Here is a 25,943-nt window from a genome sequence, read left to right as displayed (position 1 = left end):
CACCCATTTGAAATTCAGGCAAAGAGAATATTTATTCTGTGATTAACAACCTGGCACTGAATTGAAGGAATAGCGTAACTTTATCTACATCGTTCAAACAGAAGCAGGTGGGACATAGAGTACAAAGTAAGCTCCTATTTCCCACATTCACCCCAAAAACAGGCAGCGGCAGCCCCACACTGTCACTTGCCCAGTTTAGGACATCTTCTCCCCCTGCCAAGTATGCAAGTAATTATTGCAGATCTAGAAACCTCAGGGTGTGCGAGTGAATACTAGAGGAAGGAGCTGGATGGCTTCCCCCTGGGCAAGCAGATCTTTCCCTTGTAAAACAAGGGTATGTGAAGCGGAGCCACGACCCTCCATCTCTTTCTCTGAAAATACAGAAGCATTTACAAGGTGTTGCCAGCATATTTCACTCTGACATCACCGATGGCCTTGACACCCCTGTCCAGGCTGTAAGCAGAAGGGGACCTCAGGGAGCTGAGGTTTGTGACCTTCAGTTTCCTGGAGAAAGACCTGAATGAAGCATTCGGAGAACTATGGTGGACCCACAGCTCCTTTGTGGTGCAGAAGGAGGAACTTGCAGGAGGACTGCGTTGCATTCCCAGGTCTTTAATCGTGCAGTAAGTGACCTCAGGGCACAACTCTACTTCCCTGATGGTACAGAACGTGGGGCGCCGGAGGGGGCTTTCGAGATACATCACGGGGCTTTCTGTTGACTCCCTCCACCTCCTCAGTGGATACTGCACCTCTTGGGTCTGCAGGGACTTGTGCCAGAAGGGCCGTCGCACCAGACACATCCACGCCAGCCAGCCTGCCAGAGCCAGCACGGTCAGGACCAGCAGAGCCAAGGAGGCCAGGTAGAGCACCCAGTGCAATAGGCAGCAGTTCCTCAGCACCCACTGCCCCCACTGCGGACCCTCCCCACCTACCCGCGAGCGCAGCACAGGTACGGCCAGTCCTGGGATGGAGCACGGGCAGACGGGGAGAGGTGCAGGCTGGGTGAAGCGTGTGGTGTCCAAGGTTGCTGGCGGCGTTGGGGCATGAGTGGAAAGCACGGTGGTGGAGACCACCGGCGTGGTTGACGTCAGAGGAGGAGATGAAGATCTGACAGTGGAAGAGGCCTCTGGTGTGGCAGTAGAAGGTACTGCCGTGGAGGTGGTGAAAACCATGCCAGTGGACACTATGGGAGTAGCACGGGTGTTGGTAGTGCTGGCGGTGAGGGTGGTTTGGGGATGGCTGCTGGTGCTGAGAGGTCTGCTGCCCACAGTGGTTGGCAGTGAGGTAGCAGAGACAAGGGTGGTGGGAGTGTGCGGGGTGCTGGCGGGGGCTTCAGTGACAACGGCAGCAGTGCTGGGGGTCTCTGTGGGTGTGACGGTGGGACTGGTTGGCGCAGGAATGGTGGTACTGGGAGCTCTGGTGCTTGCAGGCATCGCAAGTGAAGTGCTTGGGGCAAGGGTGGAGCTACAAGGGGTGCTGAGGGGAGGCCTGCTGGTAGCGAGGGGAGGCCAGGTAACAGCATGGGGCATGGTAGTTTGTTCTTTGGTGATAGATGGATGTGGGGGGGAGAAGGTGACCATGGGAGCTTTCTCCATTGTTTCTTCCTCATCACCATATTCATCCTCTTCCTCCTCATCCACATCCCCCACGTTGGGGCAGTTGTGCTTGAAGTTGATGACAGGCTTCAACTGATGCTCGTCGGGGCTTTGGCACACCACCTTCTTGGGGGCAACCTCAACCTTTGTCTTCCCCAGGCCCCGCTCCGGCTGATAGACGCTGCCACTGTTCTGCCGGATCCAGGCTTGCAGGTAGCGCAGATTGCAGTCGCAGTGCCAGGGGTTCTCAGTGAGGAAGACATACATGAAGAAGTGCCCCTTGGGGAAGAAGCCAGTGGGCAGAGTCTGCAGGCGGTTGCCTGAGAGCCAGAGGGTCTGCAGCGATTGCAGATCCTGCAGCAGCTCCTTGGGGAGCTCTTCCAGGTGGTTGTCTGAGATGTCCAAGTCCTCGAGGGCCGTCAGCCCCGCAAAGACCTCCTGGGGCAGCGTCCGCAGCTGGTTCCCTCGCAGGTCCAGGTCCTTCAGGTGTGGCACGGCACTGAAAGACCTCGGGGCCAGTGTCACCAGGCTGTTGTTGGCCACAGCCAGGTGGGTGAGCTTGGGCAGGCCCTTCAGGGCAGGCAGGGCCCCCAGCTCATTGTGGGAGAGGATCAGCTCCTTCAGGCTCTGCAGCGGGTGCTTGATGTGCAGAGACACCAGACGGTTGTTGGACAGGTCGAGGTCCTGCAGGTTGATGAGGTTCTGGAAGACCTCGGTGGAGAGGGACACCAGGTGGTTGGCATTGAGCAGCAGGATGCCTGCGTCCTCAGGTAGGCCTGCGGGCACCGTGCTGAGACCCTGCCCTGTGCAGTTCACCTCCAGGAGGTCCTTGACGCTGTTCATCTCCGACGGGCAGGGCTGGCTTGGGTCGGTAGTGCCAGCTGGGGGCAGCAGGGCCGGGAGGATGAGCAGGAGTAGGGCAGGGACCTGCATGGCTTGGAGGCGAGAGCCAAGAGGTGTGGGCGCAGGCAGGCACATACCTGCATGTCACCTTTCTTCCCACACAAGCACCATTCGCAAGAGCTGGCAACCCCCGCCAGACCCTCTGGGAGCCCTCTGAGCCCCCCAGCTCCTCCCTGGGAGGATGGAAGGGAGACATGAGTCCCACAACTACTGCCAGCACCCACCTTGTCATCTTGTCCTTGGAGGGCAGCAGGCTCAGCAAGGAGATACCATCTCTGCCCTTTTGCTCACCTCATCCTCCTCCACGGGAGGGAGAACCTAATTCAAGCGCCTCCTCATGGTGGTGCCTCCTCTGCCGGGGTGGCATTGCCGCCCTCACCACTGCAAAAGCAGTGGCTCTCTGGTGTTCATGTTCCTGCATACCCACATCCATCCCAGCCCAGACAAGCCGTGTGCTGGAAAAGGCTCCCTGAATAAGCTCTTACCCAACACCAGCTGAACCCTCTGCTAGATCTGGGTTCACAAAGTAGGAGCACGAGTCATGTGAAAAGAGCTTCCCATGCACAGAGGTGGCTACTCTGAGTTCCCAGCCCCTGATGGACACTGCTTCCCTGGGACTCACCTGTGGACCGTCCAGCATTTGCTCTCCTGCCGCTTTGCCTCCCTCCTGCCCAAGGACCAGGCGCTGCTCTGGCGGCAGCGCTAGCAGGGGGGCTGCCCAGACCCTCTATCAGCACGCACAGCTGTGGGAAGGGAGCTGCGGCTTCCTGAGCAGCCAAACCCATCTCCTGTCCTTCAGCACAGTCCTCGCTTTAACTGTGCTGCCACACCACCGTCTCCTTAGACAAGTCTCAACCAGAGACCAGCTCCATAATTTCTTGTTTCTGCACAGTAAAGCAAGGGAGGGTTGCACCCAGGAGGAGCCCTTGCATGCCCCCCAAGCTGCACCTTTTTACATCCTGGGAAAAGGGTCCCTTACACAAATGTCTGCCTTTTCCTCTGCTTCAAGGCAGCTCTTTCTCAGTATGCTCTGGGCTTCAATCCTTGAGGCACCTCAACCTGGGGACCGCAGCCTAGCTGGCATACCAACGAGAAACAGTTTCTGCACATTACCTCAGCTAGTTGTTCGTGGTGTAGATGAAGGATCCTTTCTTTCTGGCTTGCCAGGAAAAATGGGGATGGCTCTTCTGGAGAGCTGAGAGACAGCTTTAACATTTGTGGGAGAAGCCTCAGCAGAGACCAGGCAAGGAGATTAGAGGCAGAGGAAGTAGCTCGGTTTTGCAATTCCTCCTGCTGTCTGTTCCTGCAGCCAAGCCGTCTCCACTTCCCTGGCCCATAGGTCACTGCAGAGCATCTTCGACTGCAGGGCTGGAGGGTCACCCAAAAGCTGCAAGGGGAGATGCTACAGAAGAGAGGACATACTGTTTTTCTACTTGTTTTCCATTCTGTGGATTGTGGTGGGTCTACCCCAGCCAGCAGCTAAGCACCCACCAGCCACTCACCCACTGCCTCTATAGCAGTATGGGGGAGAGAACTGGAAAACTAAAAGTCAGAAAAAAACCTTTGTGGGTCAAGATAAAGACAGTTTAACAAGTGAAGGAAAGAGGGAGAAAAATAGTGATGCAAAAGCGTTCACTCATCACCTTCCACCAGCAGCTTGATGCCTAGCCAGCCCCCTTAGAAAAACTTCCTCCCTCCAGTCTACTTACTGTAGGGGCATTTTAGTTCAGCTTGTAGTAAGAGGGCTGGAGGCAGCAGCAGAAGCAGAACTTAGGGGACAATTTTTTGGCTCTGCATAAGTAATTTCCAACAGAAAGCAGGGGATAGAAAGGGAGAGAGCAAATGTAACCTTGGCCACCTTACAGGATCGCAGGGATTAAGCCTGTATGTGGTTGCCCCTCCTCCACAGCACTACTCTTACCCTCACCCTGGACATACAGCATCCCCCATGACACCACCAGTTAGTCTTCCATGCCATGGACCCACATTCCCAACCCACAGCCCTTATCATGGCTTCTGCCGCTCTGTCTCCCTTTTCCAGGTGGATGAATGCACTAGGACACTTTGAACCTTCAAAAGGTCCTTCAGCCCACATGCTCCACTCCCTCAAGGAGAAGGAGCAGAAGACCCAAGCAGTCAACTGCGACATGTCTTGCTGAAGGGGAAGAGGCACACTGTACCGGCAGAAAGGGGTGCACAGGTCAGGAGTCATCTGCAGGCACACTCTTCTCATGGCTGGTTACGAGTAGTGAGGAGGAGGCCAGGAGAGATGCTGGGGTTCTGACATCCAGGTGGGGAGAGCAAAGGAGCAGGGATGATGTCTCCTTGCTGAACCTGCTTCCCTCAGGTGAAGGCAAGAGGGAGATGAGGGTTACATCAGCCATCCTACTAGCAACGATGCTTTTGCCTCACATTTGCAGTCCACTTTTTAATTTCTGCCCTAGGTTCACCTTTTTGTCCAGCCCATCAACTTCTTCTCCTGTTCCAGAGCCTGTTCCCATGCATCGGGGGTCGATCTGCCATGAGGTTGTTGCCCCAACCTTGATTTCACCCGCAGACAGTTTCAAGTGAGTGTTTGGAGGGAACAAAGTGATCCAGGCTGTTCCCCACTGCCTTTAGCACCTCACCAATACCATATATAACTCTGGGAAATAGGAAGGAGATCATGAGGTGATGGTGCCCGAGGGTCATAGAAACATGCAACTGCATCAGCCCCAGCTTGAGGAGCACGGTGCTCCTTCTCCAGTGCAGAAAGCAGGGTCTGTATCTTCACCTTCCCACAGCCTTCTTTGGGGACATGAACCACTCTTCAGAGCCCTGGCAGCAAGGGCCACCCTCATGCTGCCTGTCCCTGTGGACTTATGACACTGTTCACAGGAGGCTTTGGAACTCTCTGTCACTGGGTCCTTCGACAAGCCCCTCAGCTACTCACACTGATTTGGCTTCTGCTGCATCATGCGGGCTTGTGCATGGCAAGGAAAAAAGCTAAGACATGACCACCAGCCTCTGGGACAATTACTCCTGGGGGCTGGGCAGGCCTGGAGAGAAAGGTGAAAGCCCTCTTTGGGCTCCTCCATGGTGGGAGGATGGAGCTGCCCTGGGCTGAGCATGAACAGACCTACCCTGGCACACATGCAAGTGCATCCTCTTATTTCTGAGAAGCCCATGAATTCAGCAGTAATGGTGAAGCCTTTCCTTGGGAAGGTCCGTGCTTGCTGGACAAGCTTGCTCCTTGAATGGAGGATCTGCTGTGAAAGCATGTCTGGCCTCAGCAGAAGCACATACTTCTATCCTCCCCTTGCAGGTGGCAGTTTCCACTGCAGCAAAATCTGGAATTGCCCGGAAACATGCCGCAATATGAGATGCCCTTCTTCATACGAATTTTTGGTTTCTCCAGTTTCATTTCAGCCCTCATGGGACATTCTGGGCCTGCTCCAGGCTCCTCAGCACTGTAAGCGAAAGCAGCTTTTCCTCCCCCAGAATGACCGACTACAGATGGGCTCCATCTCACAATGTTAGATGCCTCCAGGTCACAGGTGAGCTCGTCACCTGGGCTCGTGCTGCAGGCAGGCACAGGGACAAGCACAGCCATGGACCAATTCCACTGACATGCCTTCCTTGTCTCCTGCAGGATGCAGTGAACCATTTTCTCAAAAGTGCCTGCAACTCCCCATAGGCCAAAAGGAGGTGGAGACAATGTCTCAGACACAGACATTTGGTACTGACACACAATGCAGACAAATCCTGCTGAAGTAACTTTATTCTGTAGGTTTAAAAAGTGATCCCTGTTGCAGGAGTGTCTTTTCAGTGGAAGTGTTGTTCAACAGGTAAGAGAGCGAGGATGAAAGGCGACAGTCACGAGCTGCAATCGGGGAAACTCTGACCAAACATAAAGGGTTAATCCTTCCCCTTGAGGGAGGTGCAGCACCAGGACAGAGGTCCAGAGAGGTAACAAGATCTGCACCCTTGGAGATCCTACACAATTCAGCTGAACAAGGTCCAAAGACACCTAAGGCAGCTTTGAGCTTAGCCCTGCTCTGAGCAGCTGATTGCAACAGAAAACTCCACAAGTTCCTTCCAAACTAAATCCTTCTCTGAGTCTGAACTCCTGAGGTCCCCTCAGAAAAGCTTCCTCTTACTCTCCCCCCTTCATCAGGGACACATTTTGAGCCACGTCCCAGGACCCAGCCAGACCCAAGGGTGGACGCTTATCCCCTCGAATGATGCCAGTGGAAATGTGAAGATGGGAATCTCCTCGTCAACACTGAAAAATGTAACCCGTCCCTCTTCGTAATCCAGAGAGACCCTGATCCGCTTGGGAGTCTGGATTTCAGGAAGGAGAGTGCGATTAGGGGACGTGAGAGCTTGGAAGTGCCCTGCCCACTGCCCCAGTGCCCAGATGCCCTGCTCAGGTTTAAACTCAATATCACCCTTCCTTTTCACATCTTGTCGAGAGACGCCCACAGTCCATCCTCCTCCATCCACCACCTCCACCTCCCAGTAGTATCTCCCCGAGGTGAAGCCTTCACGGCCCAGCACACAGCGCCACGGGTTAAATCTCTCAGGGATGTCGGGGAGGTCCTGCAGCGTGTCTTCTCGTTTCACACTTTTGCAGTCGTCAGACAGGACAAGGTCACAGTGGGCTGTGTCTGGATCCAGAACCACCTTCACTGCAGGACAGATAGAGTCAACACATCAGAGCTCACCCTAGGAGAGATCTTTGCTGGGGCTGCATAAGGAAGAAAAAGGGTGCAAGCAATAACTGGCAGGCTGCAGCATGGGAAGCTGCACAAGATAACAATATTAGTGCAAGGAACAAAAAATGAAGCAGACGGATGACATCAAGTGGAGAGGAAAGAGGATCGTCAGCAGACCTCCAGGCTGAAGAAGTCCCCATGCCTCTAAAATGTGGCCAGCACTGCTCACTGAGGACCAGGACTCTCCAGATTTGCCTAAAACTGGGGCATGCACCCAACGAACAAGGGGTGTGAGGGAGGGCAACTAGCAGGAAGGGAGATTAAGGCAGGGAAGATGATTCAGCACCTTGAAAGACCAAACTTTAATTACCTTCTTCTATAGGCACTGCGTATTTTCTCCATGCTTTAAGAAAAAAAAAAGAAAACCACATGAGAGGTAATCTGAACACACTTGTACTGGATTAGCTCAGGATAATGATATGCCAGTGTAGCTGCACATTTTCTGAATTGCTGCTATATTTGTGAAAGTCATCTCACACTGTGTAGCTTCAAAACTTCAACGTCTAGCTACATGAAAGGACTCCATCCATTTTCTACAGATATAATCACGCTGCCTGTCCTGATTCAGACATATTTATGGCCTGTTTGTACTTTCTTTGAAAACTGAAAGCATTTTCTTCTTAGTATAAAAGGATTGCAGGGAATAGCTTAAAAATGCATAGAGAGCAAAGAAAAATGACGTTTCTGAAATGAGTTCAGTATTTTCTACCTCTTCCTTTCCCAAAAGGAAAACCAAAACCAGGACATACATGCAAAACCCAGATCAGAAAATGGCCCAACTGAAAAGTCTCCCATGTAGGAAGGAGAACAATACTCACCAAGTTCCTCAGCTTGTTTCTCTGAAAAAGAAGATAAATCAGTACATATGGGTTGCGGGATATTGATTTGGATATAACCTCTCCCATAACCACCTGCACGTGCAGGAGGGCAGGCTTTTGCCAACACTTGAAAATGCAAAGCCCTCTCCCACCCCCAGCCTCGAGCTCCGCTCTGCAGGTGATGGTGCAGGTTGTCCTGCTCAAATCTGGGGCAGGAAAAGGTCTCTGGGACGTCCCTCACCTACAAGGGGCCGTGTCCCAGGGCACTCTCACCCTGCCTGTGCCACCGCTGCAGTCACCCGTCCCCAACCCCAGACACGATCTTCAAAGATCTTTAATTTTTTGATTCTCAATTTCACTCTCTCCTCCCCCCCCCCCCCCAACCACTTTTTGGTTGACTTCACACTTTAAAAGTGTAAATGAAAAAAAGACCACCACTCCATACAGACCCTGTAAAAAATCCTTTGTAAGGAAGAAGAAAGAGACTCACCGATTTCTGCATCACGGTCCTCTGAACGACAAACAGAAACACACGTGAGTTACTATTTGACAGCGTCCCTTCCCTGAGACCCCAGCTAAATGATGACACAGGTGAGGAGTGACTGTGATGAAGGGGGCAGATCTGCTGATTTACACTCTGACAGCAAGGATGCTCATGACTCCTGAGTGAGCTGACCTGTATTTATTTTCCCCATCATTTATTTTCCTCTGCATTGGCACCAATTTAGCAAAAGTTCACTTTTAATAGCCAAAGGGCTATTACTTGGCAATTCTATGAGCTACAAGCTAGTGAACAAATAAATAAAAATATATGTCCTTTTCAAGTGTTTTGTTTTTTTTTTTTTAATTTCTTGGTAATCAAACTACATTTTTATAAGAAAATTCTCAACATCTTAGGTTTCTGTAATCTTCCCCTAAAACCCAATAACTTTTCAGTACTATTTCACTACTTAAATTAAAATGAGAGTGTTAAAAAGCATTGACAGCCACTCAGGGAAAAAATCCTAATGACTTTTCAGAGCAAATTTTCACAATATTAGGGGAGGGCAAAGTAAAGTATCTGCCTGAAAAGAACATTTGGACAGAATGAGAGGATGAATAAAAAAGTCTGAAAGTTTTACAGAAGATTTCACTGGGAAGACAGGGAGTGAGACTTACTCAGTGCTGCCGCTTGCATCGCTGAAAAGCAAAACCAGAACAGAGCATCACCACCAAAGCTGATTCCTTTTCCCCTGAGACACTTGTTGGGGTGGAGACGAGGCTGAAATTGCTTATGATGGAAAAACTTCAGCCCAGGAGCTCCTCAAGACCTTTCTTCTCAAGACTTTTGGAGATCTTGCCCCCCCTCCCTGAACCCACCTTGGGCAGAGGCCAGGACTGCCTTGCTGGAGACCTGAGCAAGAGCAGGTGAAGATGAAGGGGCAGGTTTGCGTCAACAAAGGAGCACCATGGGGTTAAATCTCACCTTCAGTGCTACCTAACCTTTCCTGTCCCTGTGGTTTTTTAGTGCTGAGACAAAGCTGAGGCCTGTGCAAAATGAAATGTGCTACCTCAAAGCTTCCTCCAGCTTTGGGAAGAACCTTGACAACCCTTTGAAAAGCGAAGTTCACTGTTGGTAGAACATCTGTTCACGCTTTCTTTGGTTATTCAATGGTTTTCCTTAAAATTACAACATCATTTCATAATTTCATCATTTCATAAATTAATTTCACAATTTCCTATAGCTGCTACCCAAACCATTTCCCTCCCCCACATCCCTGAGAAACATGCCCCATGAATTCTTCCATTTGAGGGAATTCTCCAGTTTCTGAAAAATGGAAAGAAAAGCTTACCTATTTTTTGCTCATGCTTTCCTATGAAGGAAAGAAAGAAATGTAAATAATTTTTAAAATCATCCCTTCCAAAGAGCACTGATTAAACCACACCAGGAGTTACAGCCCCTTGCAGAAAGGCCATAAGCTCTGGAAGTGCTGCAGTGCCTGTACAACCCTCTGGCTCCATCTCCTTTTGGTAAGGATAGAGGATTTCAGTTTCCTTTATTCCTCTGTATTATTTACTCCCAGAGGGGTCTTTCAGAAGGAGAGGAAGCCCTGCCAGGCCCCCAGAAGTGCCAGGGGTTTTTTTGCAGGGCCAGGCAAATTATTGCTCCATTTCTGTGGGCAGAATCCACCCTCGGCTGGGGCAGAGGAACGGCTGGCTCACGCTGCTTTTATGCCCACTTACTTCTTGGCTACCCTTTTTGTTGGAGAAACAACCTTTCTTTTCTTGCCAGAAATTAAATCCCTGGGTCTTTAAGTTCCCTGGCACTGTACGTGTGTCCAAGACACTGAGACAAGACTCTGGGACCATCCAGGCATTTCTTAAACCCACTTGTCTGTCAAAACCAGAGGCAGATGAATAGGACAGCTGCCCAGCCCCCTTCCCCAAACACCACACCAGGATGATACCTTTAATTTTAAATAGATAAGCAGCAATAATAAGGAGAATGACCGCAGCAACCAGGACCACACACAAGGCAGTCATCCAAGGATGGGCGTTGTGGAAAAAGGGATCTGAAATATAAAATCCCCAAAGGGGTTAGGTTACTTTGCAAGTAGCAATGGGAAGTAGATTATTTCTATTTCATACAAGCTCATCCCAAGCAGGTCTGAATCCCAGCTAGGGCAAAAATCAGCTCCTGACTGTACTCCACAAACCGACAAAAAATAATATTTAAAAAAAAAATAATTTTGGCAATTTAGCGCTTGTCTGAGGATGACGTTTTGTCTGCCTACATTGTGGGGGATTTTTAAAGGGAAAATGGATTTCTAACTAAATTATTTCTAGTTAAATCATGATTTCTTCTCCTTTGGAAAAAAAATATTCTATTTCATTAGACAACATAGGATCAGAAACAGGGTAACATATGCATCAACAACAACGCTCCAGTGCAGAGCAGTATCACCAGAAGGTATGGGCCCCCCAGGGAAATAAAGTCTCCCAAAATTGTTCATTCCCAAAGTAAAAAAGGAACAGGATGCAGATGAAAAGCACGTGATAGTGGGGTGCCGTTTGGTGTATGGTTAGTCCAGTTCACCATTGCATCTCTGTTCTGACATACTCCCTGCCTCAAATCGATCTTCCAGTAAGAAAGGAGCTGATCTGTGTGATAAGGAAAAAAAATACAAATATATTCAATATATGCAGATGCTAATATGAGACACAACTATTTAATTCTCATACCAAACAGGTAGAACAGGATTTCACAGCAGGTGAGACTAAGGGCACGGGTCGGTTTCTCCTTTTTTGTTTGGTTCCAGTGTTATGAATGTTTGTATTTAACCCAGGTGCCTACAGAAACTCTGCTACAATGAGGGTTGCCTTTTTCCCCCCCTAAACCCACACTTCAAGACAAAACTGGTGAATTTTGGCCGCACACCTGCACAAACGCTGCCAAAAGCCGCAGCTGTTTGTACACGCAGCGTGCGAAACACCCGCGATGCGCTGAAGACACAGCCTGCAAAACGCACCTGAGATTTTCTGCCAGCGGCGCTTCCCAAGTGCAGCTCCACTGGGAACATTAACAGGGTGATGCCCTCGTCCTCTGCTCACCTGATATGTAAAAAGCTGATCCCTGTTCTTGACTGTGCAGGACATGTCGAACCGAGCAGGAGAGTTTCTGGTTCGTGCCCCTGGTGAGGATTATGCTGCTTTCCGCTGCAAAGAGTCCGCTCTTATCCTGGGTAACGTTTTCTGAGAGGGATGGGAGATGCCGCCCGTGGGGATCTTGCCACAGCACCTGGGGCTGCGGGTACCAGCCGGCCGAGCGACAGGCCACCCGGATTCCCCCGTCCTGGTAGCGCTCCAGCGTGATGAGCGGGGCAGAGCCGCTGGCTGCGGGAAAAGAGAGACCCCTGGGTGATCCCATGGGTTACTGGGGGAATAAGGGCGGGTGGCTGTTCCTTTCGCTGTCAAGAAGGGCTAAACTTCAACACAGACAAATCCCAGGGTTTTTTTTAAGAGGAGTGTCACCTGGAGTCGGGACATTTCTTGCAGTCTTTTTCACGTAACTCAAAGATCTGCTCTGGAGGCTACTACTGCAGCAAAATAATCTGCAGGCCTGGATATTAAAATATGGAAGCATGAACCAAGACATTCTTACTTTATTACCCAATGACAAATTTTTTTCTTACACCCAGTTATATGAAGAAAACAATATCGAGAACACTTCTGAAGTAGGTAGCATATCTCATGAGGTCCTTACAGCTGCTCTGTAGGGATTTTTACCTCTCTGAGACATTCTTAGTATTTTCAACCACGGCACTTAATAAAACCCTATTTCCAAAGCAACCATCTGAAATTGCTTCTGGGAAGAAGGACAGGGAAGAAAAGCACTGGCTACAAGCAAGTAAAATAGAGGCACCGGGGACACGGACTACAGACCTGTCACCTTCAGCTCCACCACAGCCTCATCGTAATCCGAGTCACGGTGAATAAAGCAGGTGTAATTCCCTCTGTCAGACAATTGGACACGGAAAATTTTCAAGTCCACGCTGCCGTTGGCGAGGCCGTCCTTCAGCAGCTCGGTGCGCCCTTGGTATTGAAGCATCTGCTCCCCATACTGGTCCTGGCCCCCCTTGTAGCGATGCACGAAGGGCGAGAAGTGTTCCCGAAACCAGGTCACCTCCGTGTCCTGCGCCCTCTGCTCCGGGGAGAAGCGGCAGGGCAACACCACATCCTCACCCATGGCCACGGTGATGGGGCCAGGGGGTCCTGTCACATTGAGCAGAGCTGGGAGAAACCCCCAGGGGAAAAGGAATAACCGTGAGTTTGCTGCAGCGACTGAGGTTGGAAAGCCAGCGGGTGCTGCTCCGTGTGGTTCGCGTGCTGCCGTGCCACGCCATCACATTGGCAGCGTAACCGTGCCACGCCATCACATTGGCAGCGTCTCCGTGCCAGGGGAGACGAGGCATTGAGGGGAGGGCTGGGAGAGGGACCCCTGCCACACAGCACGGTGAGTAGGCTGGGGTCAGGCTACGACCCGTTCCTCTGCTTCCCTGTCCTGCGTTACCGTGAAAGTTCTTCAAATTCCTAAAAGATTATTTGTTCTCAAGGGGACAAGTGCCGCCCATGCTGCTCAGGGTGGGAGAAAGCAGGATAAGGAATGAAAGAAGTGGCTGGAAGGTTTCTGGGTGGTTGGCTGGAGAAAGCAGACAACTTGGGTACAAATAAAACTCAAATATCCTCAGCTATTCACACCTATTACAAGAGAAAATAAAAACATCTCAGGTGCTCTGGGCACCTTTGGAAATTTTAAAAAAAAAGGTTTATTAATAAGCTGGCCACTCAACTCACAGAGAAAGTGGTTTCTGGATGAGGGGAAAAAAAAACAAGTCAACTTTTTTTTTTGGCCAGGGCTGCCCTGAAGAAGCTGCTTCAGGTCAGCAATCTAACAGAAAAAGAGGGCAGAATATTTTTTAAGATATTTTTTCCCTTTTTTGAATTGGTTCTGCAAAGGGTCCAGTGCACCCTGGACACAGCCCAGTAAAGAGATGACATGCTGGGAACGTGCTGCAAACAGGGAAAGCAGGGAGGGAAATAGCAGCAAACCATAATTAACTCATCAGCATCATCAAATCTCCGAGTTCAGCGAGGTTGTGTGAATGCCTGTCCTGACATGGCCAGAGGAATAAACCAGGATCCAGAGGGATGTTGGTGCTCTCAGAAGTGGACAAGGTTTATGGCAAAGGGCCTGACCCTGCTCTGTGCTCTGCCCTTCACGGGGAGTTGCTGCACTGGCAACTGGGAACATACTCAGGCTGGAAGCAATGCCACAGGGATCAGCAAGAACCAGGGGGATTCCCTACCTGACTGCAGCTCGTGAACTTGGAAAACTAAACCACAGATGATAAAAGCCAGCAAAGAGCAGCGGAGGTGGAAACTGGAGAGCATCCTCTTCACTGGAGCACAACCTGAAGATGGGGAAGGAGAGGGAAAGGGCAAAAGGGAGGAGAAACAAGGGAATAAAAAAAAAAAAGGCAGAATTCACTTTTAAAGGGGTTTATTGCAGATTGTAGCTCCTTTTTATAATGTCTAGGGAACAGCGACAGATGCTGAAGGTTGAAATCAATTTTCCATCATCAGCTTTTGCTAATGCTTTGAAGACTTTGCTTGCTGCTTTACATATGAAGTACCCAACCGGTATAAAAAGTTGTAGGAATTTCCCATGGGGAAACAAAGGACAAGCTGCAACATCTCCTCTAATTCTATGAAAAAGTGGCAGTTGTTTTAATATGGAGCCCTTGCTTTTCTTATCCAGCCATAAGAAAGAGATGGTAAGGCACAGGATGAGAAGGAGAAACCCAGACCAAATACATGTGGAGCTGGGGCTGTGTGCTTCTCCTCTGGGACAAATTCAGGGCTCAGTTAGTAGCTCATCCCCTGCCACCACACTGAGGGTGGGAAGAGGTCTCAGACCAGGGAAAGCAAAATAATCAAAACAGTAATTCAACACCCAGCCAAGATGGGACCTGGTCCTTCTCTGAACCCCACCCCAAATGCTCTTGTCACTCGCTGACCTAGTCCTGGCTTTGTTAACAAGAAGTGAAAACTATGACCAATTTTGGCAGATGGCAGAAAGCGATTTCAATCCGCAGCATTCCGAGAGATGCCACATACCTGGAGGCTCCGAACTCATGGGATCAGGGCTGGGGCAGTGGTTGCTCGGCCATCATGTAGTGCATCCAGAGGGGCCACCCCAATGCGAGCTGTCCATTTCCCTGTTCAGAAATGAAACAAAAACGTCACTCTGTGTCCCAGCCTGTCAACTGTTTCCTCCTCCGCTGCCTCCAGCCAAAAATGAAAGCCACCGAGTCATTCGGGGTTTTTTTCAGCAATGCTTTTGCTCCAGAAATGCTTTTCTGGCAACATCGACAGGCACGGTCCTGCCACAGACCCCCTCGATGGCTGCGGATCGCAGCCTCCTCCCACAGCTCTCCCTGGACTTGGGAAGGATTGGAAACTGGCAGCAGTTTGCACGTTCCCTTCCCGGAGGGAGTGGGAAGGAGGAGGGTGACTGAGCTGGGATTCGCACCCAGAGGCAGTGCCGGGGTGGCAGCAAAGCCCAGCACTAGCTTAACAATTGCTTAAAAGTAATTCCTGCCCCGGCCAAAAGGTGAGGCCATCGAGGATGATTTGTTCAGGGAAAGCTGCTGCCCTGAGATGTGTTGCGAAGGCAGCCCCGCAGGGTGCTCAGCCCAGCCAGGTCCAGCAACCTCCCGTCCCCAGCCGGGAGCGTGGGCGCACGCGGGAGGTGAGAGCACCTGCTCAGGTAACGGGACCCGATCAGGGACCTTGCCAAAAGGGATGACAAGGAAAAGAGGGAGATGATGAATGGAGCGTACAGAGACACAGACCTGGCCAACAAATGATAGCAGAGATAAGTGTAATAAAGCAACCTCATCACTCATAACATCGCTGGGCTATGGCAAGTCTGCAGGCATCACTTCAGAAGGGGGCCAGCCCGGCTTTTGTGACTGTAAGGATGCAAAGCCGGGGGTCCCAGATACTGGGGGGTGTCAGTGGAAGTATATGAACAGCTAAAGGCACGTGCGGTGGAAGGGAATCAGGGAGGACAAGGTGGGGGACAGACAGAAAGGGGTGTAAAAGGGACCAGTCGCGGGTAAAACGAAGCCAGTCAGTGCTCTTGGCTGGCTGGTGAGTCGGAGTCCCCAGGTCCAGGCAGGGCTATCAGGCAGGCGGAAGGTCCACGCTGGTGTCTGGGAGGCCCCCGAGTGTGGGGTGCCTGTGGGCTGAGTGTGTGAGCGCTGCGTGTTAGCAGCAAGCATCAAGCTGGAGCAGCTGGTGAGCTGAGGACCCGTGGGGAAGGCGAGAGGGCCCAGGGTCCGGGCAGACAGAGGGGCCGTGCTTCTGCGTGAGGTATCTGCAAATGTGCACGTAAACACAGAGGGTGTCGCGTGTGTGCCTGCAGTAGTGACCTCCTGCCTCTGCCAGCCCCGGGGACGTGGCTGCCTGTGCTGGTGGGTGATGTGGGTCCTGCAGGTGGGTGCTGTGCGACCGGCTGTGTGTGTGTGTGTGTGTCTGGGATAACTTTGTCACTGGTCGACCCTGAGATAGGAGGTTCAGCAGCAGCTGCTTGCATATACTGGCTGCGAGCAGCAGCCCCCACCGTGCCATGCCCGTGCCACCATGCGACGGTGGTCCCTGACTGAATAGTCCCTGCTGAGCCAGTCTGTCCCCAGCCGTGACTTCCCAGACCCCTGTCCCAGCGCCAGGCAGCAGGTGCCCTCACACTCTGCTTTGCTTTGTGCTCGACCGGTGGCTTTCAGAGTGATCTGACAAAGCAGAGTGGGTGCCGCCTCCCAAGTTCCCTAAGAGCAGGGGTGAGACCATCACCCCTGGGCACATGAAAAGCTGCCTAGAGCACAAAGAGGTGGGATGCAAAGCCCAGCACCTGCTGTCCCCCATTTACCAGTTGAGCGATCGAGGCAACACGTGCCCTGCAAACATCTCCACCCTGAAACCCATTGGCAGCGTGACAAGTCTTGGGCAAGCAGTGCCTGTAAGGAGCCAGACCTCTTCCCTCATCACCATACGCAGCCTGGGCACCCAGAGCGTGGCCACCGGTCTGTAGCTGGTGTCCCCAGATGACATCCCACTGGGCTGGAGGTGCACATGGTGCCCTTGACCTAGGAGGGCTTTAAGCTACAGGAAAATAGAGCCTTTTCCAGCGGTGCAGCAGGCTCTTATCACCCACCTGCAGCTGGCCGAAGGGAGGGGAGACGCGGCAGGTCCCGTGATACAAACAGGACGAAGGCACTGCAGGAACGTTGAGAGGGAACTCCCAAATTCAAGTGTTAGATGAGGTCACACACCCGCCAGCAGCTTCAGGGCACGGGAGACTGTTGCCAAGAGGAGGGAAGGTGGAAGCTCCAGTGGTGTGATCCCCCCAGTGAGGTGAAGGTGCTGGACTCCCAGCTGTGCTCTCCAGACCACTCCAGCCCCTCTGGACTTTGCTCTGTGCACTCGAACAAGCTGGAAATGCTTTGCAAGCCCAGTCCAGCCATGAGCTGCTGAGGAGATCAGAGGAGTGGAGAGCAGTCTGAAGACCTTCAGACCCATCCAAAACCTCCTTTCCTGGAGCCAGCCTGCAGGTGAGTGCTGGCTGTCTAAAAAGTGCCTGAATGCTGTGACTTTTCCACCATTCCTCGTGCTTCTTTGTCATCTTTAGGCAGTCTCTGAATCTTGTAATTTCCACTTTCAACAGGGAATCCTGCCTCCCCACCTCTTGATTTTCTGCAGATGTGCTGGTGTCCAGGATGGAGAGAGAAGAGAGTGAGACCCTGGAAGAGATGAGTGGAAGAGGTGGGTTTTCAGAAGGGAAAAGGAGGGGGAACTGTCCTCTGTTGAGGAGAAAAATGCATCCTGCTTCTGCTGTGGAAGAGCTATTTAGGGTCAAAGCACCCGGGGCTTGACCCAGCCTGGGCTTGTCATGGGGTTGAGACTTGGTGGCTGCAACACGCCCAGCTGAATTCCTCGTGCTTATCTGTAGACCACACCACCAACACCAAAGACATGAGCTGCCATCCTTGGCTCCCTCCATTGCCCACAGAAAGAAACAGGAATCTGGGGCCATGGGTCGTTGGTCTTGGGGTATCATCTACGGCGGTCTGCACTGGTTTGTGCCCAGACGTGCCTGTTTTGCTCTGGCAGCTCTAGAGACACCCAAGCTCGGGTGCAGGTGTCTGCACAGCAGATGTGCACCCATCCACTCAGGTGCATCCTCCTGCAGGAAACTGAAGTCTCCTTGGCCAGGGATCGCATGGAAGCTCCTGGATCAGGATCAGGGCGGCTCTGAGTCTGGGGCAGTCCAGCAAGAGGGGGTTTCCCACCCCACACTGGACATCTCTGGGCAGGGGAAAGGAAATCGCCCTGTCCCTTCTCTTGCTGGGGTGGATGCAGCCCCGATGCACCCCTGGGGCTGCCTGTCCTGAGCAGCTTCTCCTCCTCTGTCCCCAGCCGACGTGACCCTGGACCCAGACACCGCCAACCCCTTCCTCATCTTGGCTGGCGACCAGCGAGGCGTGGGACGAGGGGATGAGTGGACTTCGCTGCCCGACAACCCCGAGCGGTTCGACACGGAGCCGTGTGTGCTGGGCAGCCAGGGCTTCACCGCAGGGACGCACTGCTGGGAGGTGGAGGTGGCCAAGGCGGGGGACTGGTGGGCTGTGGGGGTGGCCCAGGAGTCTGTCAGGAGGAAAGGGGTCCTCAGTTTTACCCCCCAGGAGGGGATCTGGGCCGTGGGGCAGTGGTTTGGACAGTACCATGCTTTCACTGATCCTGACTGGACCCCCCTGCACCTTGCCTGCCTCCCCAGGGCCATCCAGGTCTGCCTGGACTTCACAGACAGGCAGGTGGCATTTGCTGATGCTGAAAACAAAGCCCCAATCTTTGCTTTCTGCCTGGCTTCATGTCCTGGGGAGAGGCTATGCCCATGGCTCTGGGTGGGGATGGACTCATGGCTCAAGCTGTGTCCCTGACGCAGAGGGAGTGTGGGTGGCAGGAGGGGAGACTAGAAAGGCGAACACCATCATCTTGGGGCTTGGTGCTGGGAACTGGGACGGTCCTGCATCCTGCCAGCTTCTCCTCACATGGTTCCTCTGGCCACCAAGTGGGAGGAGTGTCAGGTCTTGGAGATGGACACCGCCAAAGAGGCTCCTTCATCCCCAGCACCTCACAATGGTGTGGGGGGGTCCCCACTCCCAGGGACCTTGCTTTGTCCTCTCCTGCTAACTCCTGCTCTTAGCAGAAGAAAAGGCTAACGTAGGCAAAGGGGAACATTGCCTGGGTCCAGTCTAGATTTCTTCTCCAGCCATATTGCTGGCTAGACCCTACTCAGTTGTCACCTTTGTGGTGACAGCTGGGCACAGACAACAGCACTGGTCTCCTCCAGTAGCTGGAAAGAGTGGGAGCACTGGGTCAGGCACAGATATCCTGCCCTGGCACTAGGGGATGGGCTCACCATCCTCTCTGGCACGGTATGGGGACAGGTGACATCCCATCGCACCTGGGTTTTGCACATCTGTGAGACCAGCAATCCAGCAAAGCAACCCAGGGGACCATCCAAGGAGCTAATCCCAAAAGCAGGGGCAAGTCATGTTCTTGGCAGAGCGCAGAAGAGGGGCAAATCCTGGTAGGAATGGACGAGGTCTCCAAACGGCTGCCTACATCTTGGTACCAGCACGTCCTCAGCTCCTGGGGCCAAAGCTGACATCGTGCCCACGCAGGAGGAGGGAGAGCTCACCCCTGCTGGGGCCGTGGCTCTGCGTTTACACGAGCACACTGGGAGAAAAGCAAGATCCCACAGCTGAAGCACAGAGGCAGCTGGGTATGGGTCTGTGAAGAGCTGGAATCAAACCCAGCAGGTCACCATGGGCTTCTGGGCACAGAGCAAAGAGAAGGGGTGGGCTTCACCCTTAAGCAAGTTATCACAGTTGCTTTTTCACAACCCTCCTTTTCCAGAGGTTGTATTAAACATCCTAAGCAGAATTTGTGTTTGTAGCATTGTTTTTCTTCACGATTCTTTGAATCCTTCCCCTTCCACTCCAGCCCCCAATCTCCCTTTCACAGGTCAGGTTTTTCAACAGGAGATAGAGCCAACATGTTTAAAGCCCTTCTTATCTGTCAGCAAGGTCTTGTGGGATGGGATTTAGTTTCACATTTGTTTGACCAGCATTTGAACTTTGGTTATTTATATAACTTTGGTTATTCATATTTTTCACTTCTACCATGCAATACCACAAATCCTGGCAGTTCTACAAACCAGCAAGACTCAAACCAGCAATTCCTACAGACTCTTCCTAAACTTCAGCAAATTCCTAGTATTAATTCTTTGGCTGGAGAAGATGTAAACCTCTAAATTTTTCCACTCCTTTTGCTGGAGTTTTGCCCTCTCACACCTGGAGTCTTACAAGCCACAGCATTTCTATTCCTCCTTTAACTCAGCCTCCTGTTAGTGCCAGTTGCTAGAGGCCACTTTCCAGCTGAATCGATACTCTCCAGAAATTTCATTCTAATTTTATTTTATTTTACTTTATTTATTGTTTTTTACACAACAGCATCAACAAGAAGAGACAGCAGGTCTCATTGGCTAGGTAACTACTCAGTCCCGATGCTCTAACTGCAATTAAATTTCTATTATAAGTGATGGCCCTGGTGCCCCCAGTCACCCTGTCCTTTCAGAGCAAACTTGCATCATAAGAAAGTGCAGAAGCCGTGAGCCAAAGGCACTATGCCCCAGTCTCTGTGCCTTAGTGTCACTACACATCAGTCAGTGGAGAAGCCAACCAGGCTTGCAATCAGAGACCTTAGAAGTGACATGTCCTTGACTGTTTCCCCAGGGATAGACCTTCTTGGTAGAGTCATACGGGTTCATCAGACTCTGGAAAAATGAAACATGACCATCAGTGGGGCATCCCTGGTATTTGAGGTATCCAGCTTTGTTCTGGGGCGGGAATCTTTGCATCCCCACAGCAGCAGTGATTTAAGGGAGAAAGCAGCACATACCTGCTCAAAACGTCACCAGTGTCCTAGACAGGAGAGACAAGCAGCTCAGTGCTACTTATCCTGCACACACATTCCTCACGTTCCCCTTGCACAGTGAATGGACACAGCAGCAAGGTAGAGATTAATAAGTAAGATAATCAAGGTAAGATTAGCCTGTCGCATGTTTCTGATTTGCTGGTGCCTCGTGCTGTTTGCCAAGACACCTGCAGGGACTTGTGTCCTGATTGCTGGCACTCCTTCTCCTTGATCAGGCCATCCAGATAAATAACCTTCTTAGAGGATTTAGCAGCATTTTCTTTCAATCTTGTTTCAATCTGCTTCTCCAGCTCTCCCAGCCCAGCCAGCAGCAGGCACTCTTGTTCCTCCATGTAGTGTCGCAGCTGCTTAAATTCAGAGGCAATCTTCTGCCTTTCCACCTTCACTTTTTCTTTTACAAGCAGAAACAATTCTCTCAAGGGAGGGCGGGACCACGGAAAGGGACAGGCAGCAATTAAAAGCATCCACGGCTTTTACTTTCTGGGGTGGAGCATGACTGTGATTCCCAGGGTGCTTATCATGCACCAACAGCTGGACACAACAATTCACTTGCCCAACAACAAAGGCCAAGAATCGACTTTTCTTCACCCTCCCTAAATGAAGTTCTTCCCAGTTGCACTGTGCACCTACCAGATGGTCCCGACAGATCCATCGCTCTTTCCTTTCCCGTTTCTCCAGTTCTCCTTTCTCTCTCCTGAGGCTCTCCAGCTGTGACTGTATTTCCTCCTGGAAGGAGGGACACCCTTTTGGAGCTCCCCACTGCCCACATGTACGCTGTGTGTCCATCAAATAATAGTCCGTTCCCTGGGTTGGACATAAGCAGCCTCTGGCACAGGGTCAGCCTCTGGAGCTGTGAGTCCGGGATGCTCGCAGGGGTTGGTAGGACCGTGAAAAGTGGTGAGGGAACACGCAGGGGAAGGGGACTGGGGAGAAACCAAGGAGGAACAGGCAGCAAGGGGTATAAAAGGGACTGGTCCTGGGTAAAACGGAGCTGGTCAGTGCGCTCGTCTGACCCAGCCCTGCACCTGATCACTGCAGTCTGTCCTACCTTCTCATTATATCCTTTCTCAACTGTCTGTGTGATCTCACCCTGTATCCCATGGGTGTGAGTGCTGCAAGGACTAAGTGCCAGCTACTGGAGGGACCAGTGCCAATGGATTTGGTGGCAGCTACTGCAATCAGATGGGGGGTGCAGGCACCCAGGGGCTGTGGTCTCAGGTTCTGGAGTCAGTGGGGTCTCAGAGCAGCTCCTACAGCAGGCGGGGGTCCTGAACACCAGCCACTGTGTCTGGAAGGGTGTGTGTCCCCAAAAGCAGCTACTGGGTGGGACCGGTGTGAGTGATGTGAGTGAGGAGCTCAGCACTGGCAGCTGGAGTGGAACCACAACCCATGTACCTGGAGAGAATCCCTGTGAAGTCAGATGCCAAAAATCAAAATAATATTAAAGCCTGATTACAACCACTACCAGCACCCTGGTCTGGCAGGCAGCAACATGACAAGGGACGCTGGAGAGGCCACAAGGGCAGGAAATTATAATACGTCATGTATGTAAACTGCACAACACAATACAGAGGACAGACTCCCATTATCCTTAGGAAAACTTGATAAATGTTATGTCAAGCCACAAGGCATGGGCAGCAACAGGAAGAGAGCGGTTAAAAACCAAACAAACAAAAAGCATAGAGGGTGTAGCTACAGCTTTGACTCCTTGCAGAGAGTGTGGGCTTTTGCAAACCACAGACTAGAAAGCTTTCAGACAGGTATATAAAAACATTGCATTAGCAAAGAATGCCTTAGAAAGCTGTGAGCAGATAAAAAGCTATGCAGCACAGGGACTGCACACAGAGTAACCCCCAGCCGTCGCACGTCATGACAAAGTGCCTCGGTAAAAGAGGTAATTAGAGTGGAGAAGGCAGCCTTTCCTCACCGACATGAAGCAACGGTCGAGAAAGGTGCACGGACGTGTCCCAGCAGCCTCCCCTCGTCCCACCTTGGGCTGGCCCAGCCACTCCAGCCTCTCCACGGTGTTGCCCGTGCGGCCAGGGAAGGTCTCCCAGCGCTGGGGACAGGAGGGGATGGTGGCCCGTGCCCATCTCAGGGCAATGCAGCCCTGGCACAAGTTCTGCCTGCAGTCCAGCATCACCAGAGCGCAGGAAAAATCCAGGCAAATGGAGCAAGTCGCCTCCTCCCGGGGCTCCTCGGCTGCCGCCGTGGCCGGGCACAACAGGGATGCTGGGCAGAGATGCTCGGGGTGTTTCACTTTTGGGAACAGAGCAAGCATGGCTGCTGGGATGAGACCCCAGTAGCTGTGGGACCCCCAGGCAGCTGCAGGTCCCCCCGGTGGCTCTGGGACACCTCCAGCTGTGGGACCTCGGGTGGCACAGCACAGCCAGAGCAAGACAGACCCCCAATTCTCCTTCCATCCCACCCTTATTTAAATTAAAGGGGGGGTCTGGTGTTTAGATCTGGATGACTTTAACCCAGAAGAAGCCCTGCTGTCCTTAGCAGGATTTTCCTCCAACAGTCACCCGGCTAACACTCTCCAAACCCCCCTTCCACAGACCAGCTTCCCTTTTTCCTGTTCCTCCTACCTCTGCGTTGCCCACAGTACTTTGGTTTTTCCCCTCCTTGCCTTTTCCTCCTTTGTACGTCGTACAGTTGCAAAGACAAAGGTTCTTTCATTTTTCTGTTGCTTCATTATGTACTTCATGATGTTGCACGTTTGCAAGCCAGAGGCAGATAGGACTCTCCACCACGATACTTGCAGCTCATTTCAGATCAGCTGCATCTTTCAGCAATATTTCCCCTTGTGCTCCCAGCCCAGATTAACCCCAGGATTATTGCTTTTGGGTGTGCTGTTCCACTCCCTCATCCCCCCATTTATTTTGAGCTCCGGCAGCTGGTTGAATGCCTTTAAGTATCACCAGTGCTGAGACTATTTGCATGAATTAGCATGCATGTCATTGATAGCCATTTTGTAGGGATTTAAAGCTATTTAAACAGATTTCCTTGCCTCTTTCATCTGCTCCTTCCCCTGCCACGCGGATGCATGGGCCACTTGGCTACACGCGCTGCTCTCCCAGCAGACCAGGTGGGTGAGTGAATTAATGAGCCCAAAGCCCTTCACTGGAAGTGTTTATCACCTCTCCATTAAAGGCAGGGCAGGCACATGAGCAAAACTCTCCCAGCGTCACCCCCAGCCAATATTTTCTGTGCCAGACATTGAGCTCTTTGTATTAATCCATAATGGTGCGGAGGCCAGAGCCCTGTTGTGTCCCTGGACAACCACAAAGGAGCAAAACTCTGCCGAGATGCTGCAGGAGGTGGCACAGGCTCCCTCAGTGAGGGACTTTGCTGCCAGGCCCTCTTGAATCCATCGTGGCCAGTGCCTCCTTGCTTCTCTGAGTCCCCTCTGGTCCCGTTCCCTAGCTGGGTTGGCAGTGCTGGGACGTGATCCCCTCAGTCCTCGCTGCTGGGGGGAGTGCTGCCCTGCTGCCTTTCCCTGGGGACGAGTGCTTGGCCCTTGGAGGTGACCTGGCTCCAGATGCCACACTCGCCACTCAAGCGTGGCTACCGTGAGGGGATGGGGAGCCGACGCCAGGTTCAGCAGGGCTGTGCGGGTTCCAGACGTTCTGCCATCCGACCCTCTGATGAGGGATTTCACCTGCTTGGTTTGAAGCGGCATCAGAAACGAAGATGCCCAGCTGGAACTGAAGGTGACAGGTTCGTAGTCTGTGTCTGCCTAGTTTAGGAGAGAAAGCTCTTAAAAATGAAGTAGCGACACATCAGATGGCAGGGGCCGCTCCTGACAGTGAAGCTGCTTGCGACTTTTAGGAAGGGGAGGCTGTTTGCTGCCAGCCAGGACACCTCTGCTTGTTTGGTTTGGGGTTTTTATCCAAGAGGGTCCAGGGCAGAAGCACCCCAGAAATAAGCAGACTTGGGCATTTCTATTCTCTTTCCGTAGGATTATATGGAGGTGGTAGGTAACTTTGCAGCTGGAGATTGCGCCCTATTTCAAGGGGGTTTTTTTTCCCTCTCACCTATTGTACTTCTCTCTTTAAGAAACTGAGAAGCACATGTGATCCTGAAATATAAAGACTATCTCTTAGTTTGATACTGGCTTGGAATAAGATGGAAGAGCTTGTTCTTCTCATTTAGCCTGTGCAAAATAATTGCAATTCCTCATTGCTGTGGTTTCTGGAATCTGAGAGTAAATGTCAGATGTTGAAAACATGCATAGCTTAGCCCAGTTTTTCTTTTAATGCCATTCTAGCCATGGGGTCTGGTCCTCACATCTCTGTGGAGAAGAGCCAAGGAGGCCTCCAAGTTGTGTGCCGACCAGCTGGCTGGTACCCAGAGCCCCAGGTCCTGTGGAGAGATCCCAGCCATGAGCACATACCTGCAGAGTCCCCAAACCAATCCTGAAATGTGAGGGGCCTCTCTGAAGCACAGAGCACCCTCCTTGTCATGGGAAACACCCCAGAGGACTTGTCCTGTGTGGTGAGGGACACCTACCTCAACCAAGAAGAGGAAACTGCTTTCTCAAAGCCAGCTTAGTCACTCTGACACAGGCAGGGTGAGACAGGAGGAAAGCTGGGTTTCTCAACAGATTGGTGTTCTGGATCCTCTTCACTGGAATTTTGTGTTTTGGAGGGTGAGAAAAGGTTTAATGGGTTCCTTTTTGTTGTGCTCCCCCCCCCCCATCAACTCTTTGGCAGCTGAGTTGCACAATTACAGCATTTTGGTGAGAAACACAACAATTTCATGTAGTATTGCACCGTGAAGACTTGTGGGAGTTTAAATTCAGCTCTCTCCTTGTGCAAGAGGTATCTCCGCATTCTGGTGCCGCTGCGGGTAGGAAGCCTTCAGGAATGCAGAGGTCCTTGAAAAGCAAGGCTAGACTAACATGGGTCCTCTGAGGAGCATGTTTTGGGGAAACAAGCTGAGCCAGGAGTTTTTGTCCCATACCCAGGGCCTGCGTGGACAGCACATCATGGCTGTGACCAAGCGACGGCATGGGGCCAGCAGTCGATGCGCTGCCTCATCGGCTGGCGGCTGGACACGGAGGGCAGCGGGTAACTCACGAAGCCCACGGTCCCGTCGGCACCAAGGTGGGGTCTGTCCTGGCAGCAAAGGTAGAGCAGGGTGTTGATCAGACCTATGTGAGCCTCCCTGTTGCCGGTAGAAAAGGCTGCGGCGACAGGCAGCAGAGGCACCTCAATAAACTGTTTTTTCTCAACACTGGTCTGTGTCAGAGATACTTCAAACAA

General features: G+C 51.9%; 3 protein-coding genes across 8 annotated transcripts; 1 reads left to right on the top strand and 2 right to left on the bottom strand.

Annotated features, from left to right (window-relative positions):
* Window positions 1-49: 49 nt before the first annotated feature.
* On the bottom strand, window positions 50-3,760 carry GP1BA (glycoprotein Ib platelet subunit alpha). Of its 2 annotated transcripts, none has more exons than XM_075038301.1 (2): window positions 3,612-3,760; window positions 50-2,530 (listed from the first exon to the last, which is right to left on the bottom strand). In XM_075038301.1, the coding sequence occupies exon 2, from the start codon at window positions 2,526-2,528 to the stop codon at window positions 390-392; it is 2,139 nt and encodes a 712-aa protein (XP_074894402.1). In that variant the 5' UTR covers window positions 2,529-2,530; window positions 3,612-3,760; the 3' UTR covers window positions 50-389. The 2 variants fall into 2 exon arrangements, with proteins under 2 accessions (XP_074894402.1, XP_074894401.1); XM_075038300.1 differs by lacking the exon at window positions 3,612-3,760 and adding an exon at window positions 3,121-3,519.
* Window positions 3,761-5,057: 1,297 nt separating this feature from the next.
* On the bottom strand, window positions 5,058-17,026 carry LOC142035792 (butyrophilin subfamily 1 member A1-like). 4 transcript variants are annotated; one of them, XM_075038302.1, is made up of 12 exons: window positions 16,829-17,026; window positions 14,731-14,831; window positions 13,920-14,024; window positions 12,496-12,843; window positions 11,665-11,946; window positions 10,521-10,625; window positions 9,906-9,926; window positions 9,232-9,252; window positions 8,564-8,584; window positions 8,074-8,094; window positions 7,566-7,598; window positions 5,058-7,168 (listed from the first exon to the last, which is right to left on the bottom strand). In XM_075038302.1, exons 2-12 carry the CDS (start codon window positions 14,747-14,749, stop codon window positions 6,651-6,653), a joined length of 1,494 nt encoding a protein of 497 aa, XP_074894403.1. In that variant the 5' UTR covers window positions 14,750-14,831; window positions 16,829-17,026; the 3' UTR covers window positions 5,058-6,650. The 4 variants fall into 4 exon arrangements, with proteins under 4 accessions (XP_074894403.1, XP_074894406.1, XP_074894405.1 ...); XM_075038305.1 differs by lacking the exon at window positions 16,829-17,026 and adding an exon at window positions 16,648-16,811; XM_075038304.1 differs by lacking the exon at window positions 16,829-17,026 and adding an exon at window positions 16,544-16,620.
* LOC142035793 (E3 ubiquitin-protein ligase TRIM7-like) lies at window positions 16,860-19,614 on the top strand. 2 transcript variants are annotated; one of them, XM_075038307.1, is made up of 3 exons: window positions 16,860-17,225; window positions 17,374-17,436; window positions 18,091-19,614. In XM_075038307.1, the coding sequence occupies exons 2-3, from the start codon at window positions 17,391-17,393 to the stop codon at window positions 18,609-18,611; spliced, it is 567 nt and encodes a 188-aa protein (XP_074894408.1). In that variant the 5' UTR covers window positions 16,860-17,225; window positions 17,374-17,390; the 3' UTR covers window positions 18,612-19,614. The 2 variants fall into 2 exon arrangements, with proteins under 2 accessions (XP_074894408.1, XP_074894407.1); XM_075038306.1 differs by having other exon boundaries at window positions 16,907-17,225; window positions 17,339-17,436.
* The last annotated feature ends 6,329 nt before the right edge of the window (window positions 19,615-25,943 follow it).

The sequence above is a fragment of the Buteo buteo genome, chromosome 10 (assembly GCF_964188355.1).
Source record: "Buteo buteo chromosome 10, bButBut1.hap1.1, whole genome shotgun sequence".
Lineage (NCBI taxonomy): Eukaryota > Metazoa > Chordata > Aves > Accipitriformes > Accipitridae > Buteo > Buteo buteo.
This window is presented reverse-complemented; position numbering and strand designations above follow the sequence as displayed.

What these genes read in the sequence shown, in the direction of transcription:
- LOC142035793 (XM_075038307.1), top strand. Translation starts at nt 17,391, where the DNA reads ATGGAGAGAGAAGAGAGTGAGACCCTGGAAGAGATGAGTGGAAGAG. An exon ending in GGAAGAGATGAGTGGAAGAG is followed by an intron (nt 17,437 to 18,090) that starts GTGGGTTTTCAG and finishes CTCTGTCCCCAG; the next exon opens with CCGACGTGACCCTGGACCCA.
- GP1BA (XM_075038300.1), bottom strand. Translation starts at nt 3,283, where the DNA reads ATGGGTTTGGCTGCTCAGGAAGCCGCAGCTCCCTTCCCACAGCTGTGC. An exon ending in AAATGCTGGACGGTCCACAG is followed by an intron (nt 2,531 to 3,120) that starts GTGAGTCCCAGG and finishes CTCGCCTCCAAG; the next exon opens with CCATGCAGGTCCCTGCCCTA.
- LOC142035792 (XM_075038302.1), bottom strand. An exon ending in TTATCTATTTAAAATTAAAG is followed by an intron (nt 9,927 to 10,520) that starts GTATCATCCTGG and finishes TTTCCTTCATAG; the next exon opens with GAAAGCATGAGCAAAAAATA. An exon ending in GAAACAAGCTGAGGAACTTG is followed by an intron (nt 7,599 to 8,073) that starts GTGAGTATTGTT and finishes TTTTTCTTAAAG; the next exon opens with CATGGAGAAAATACGCAGTG.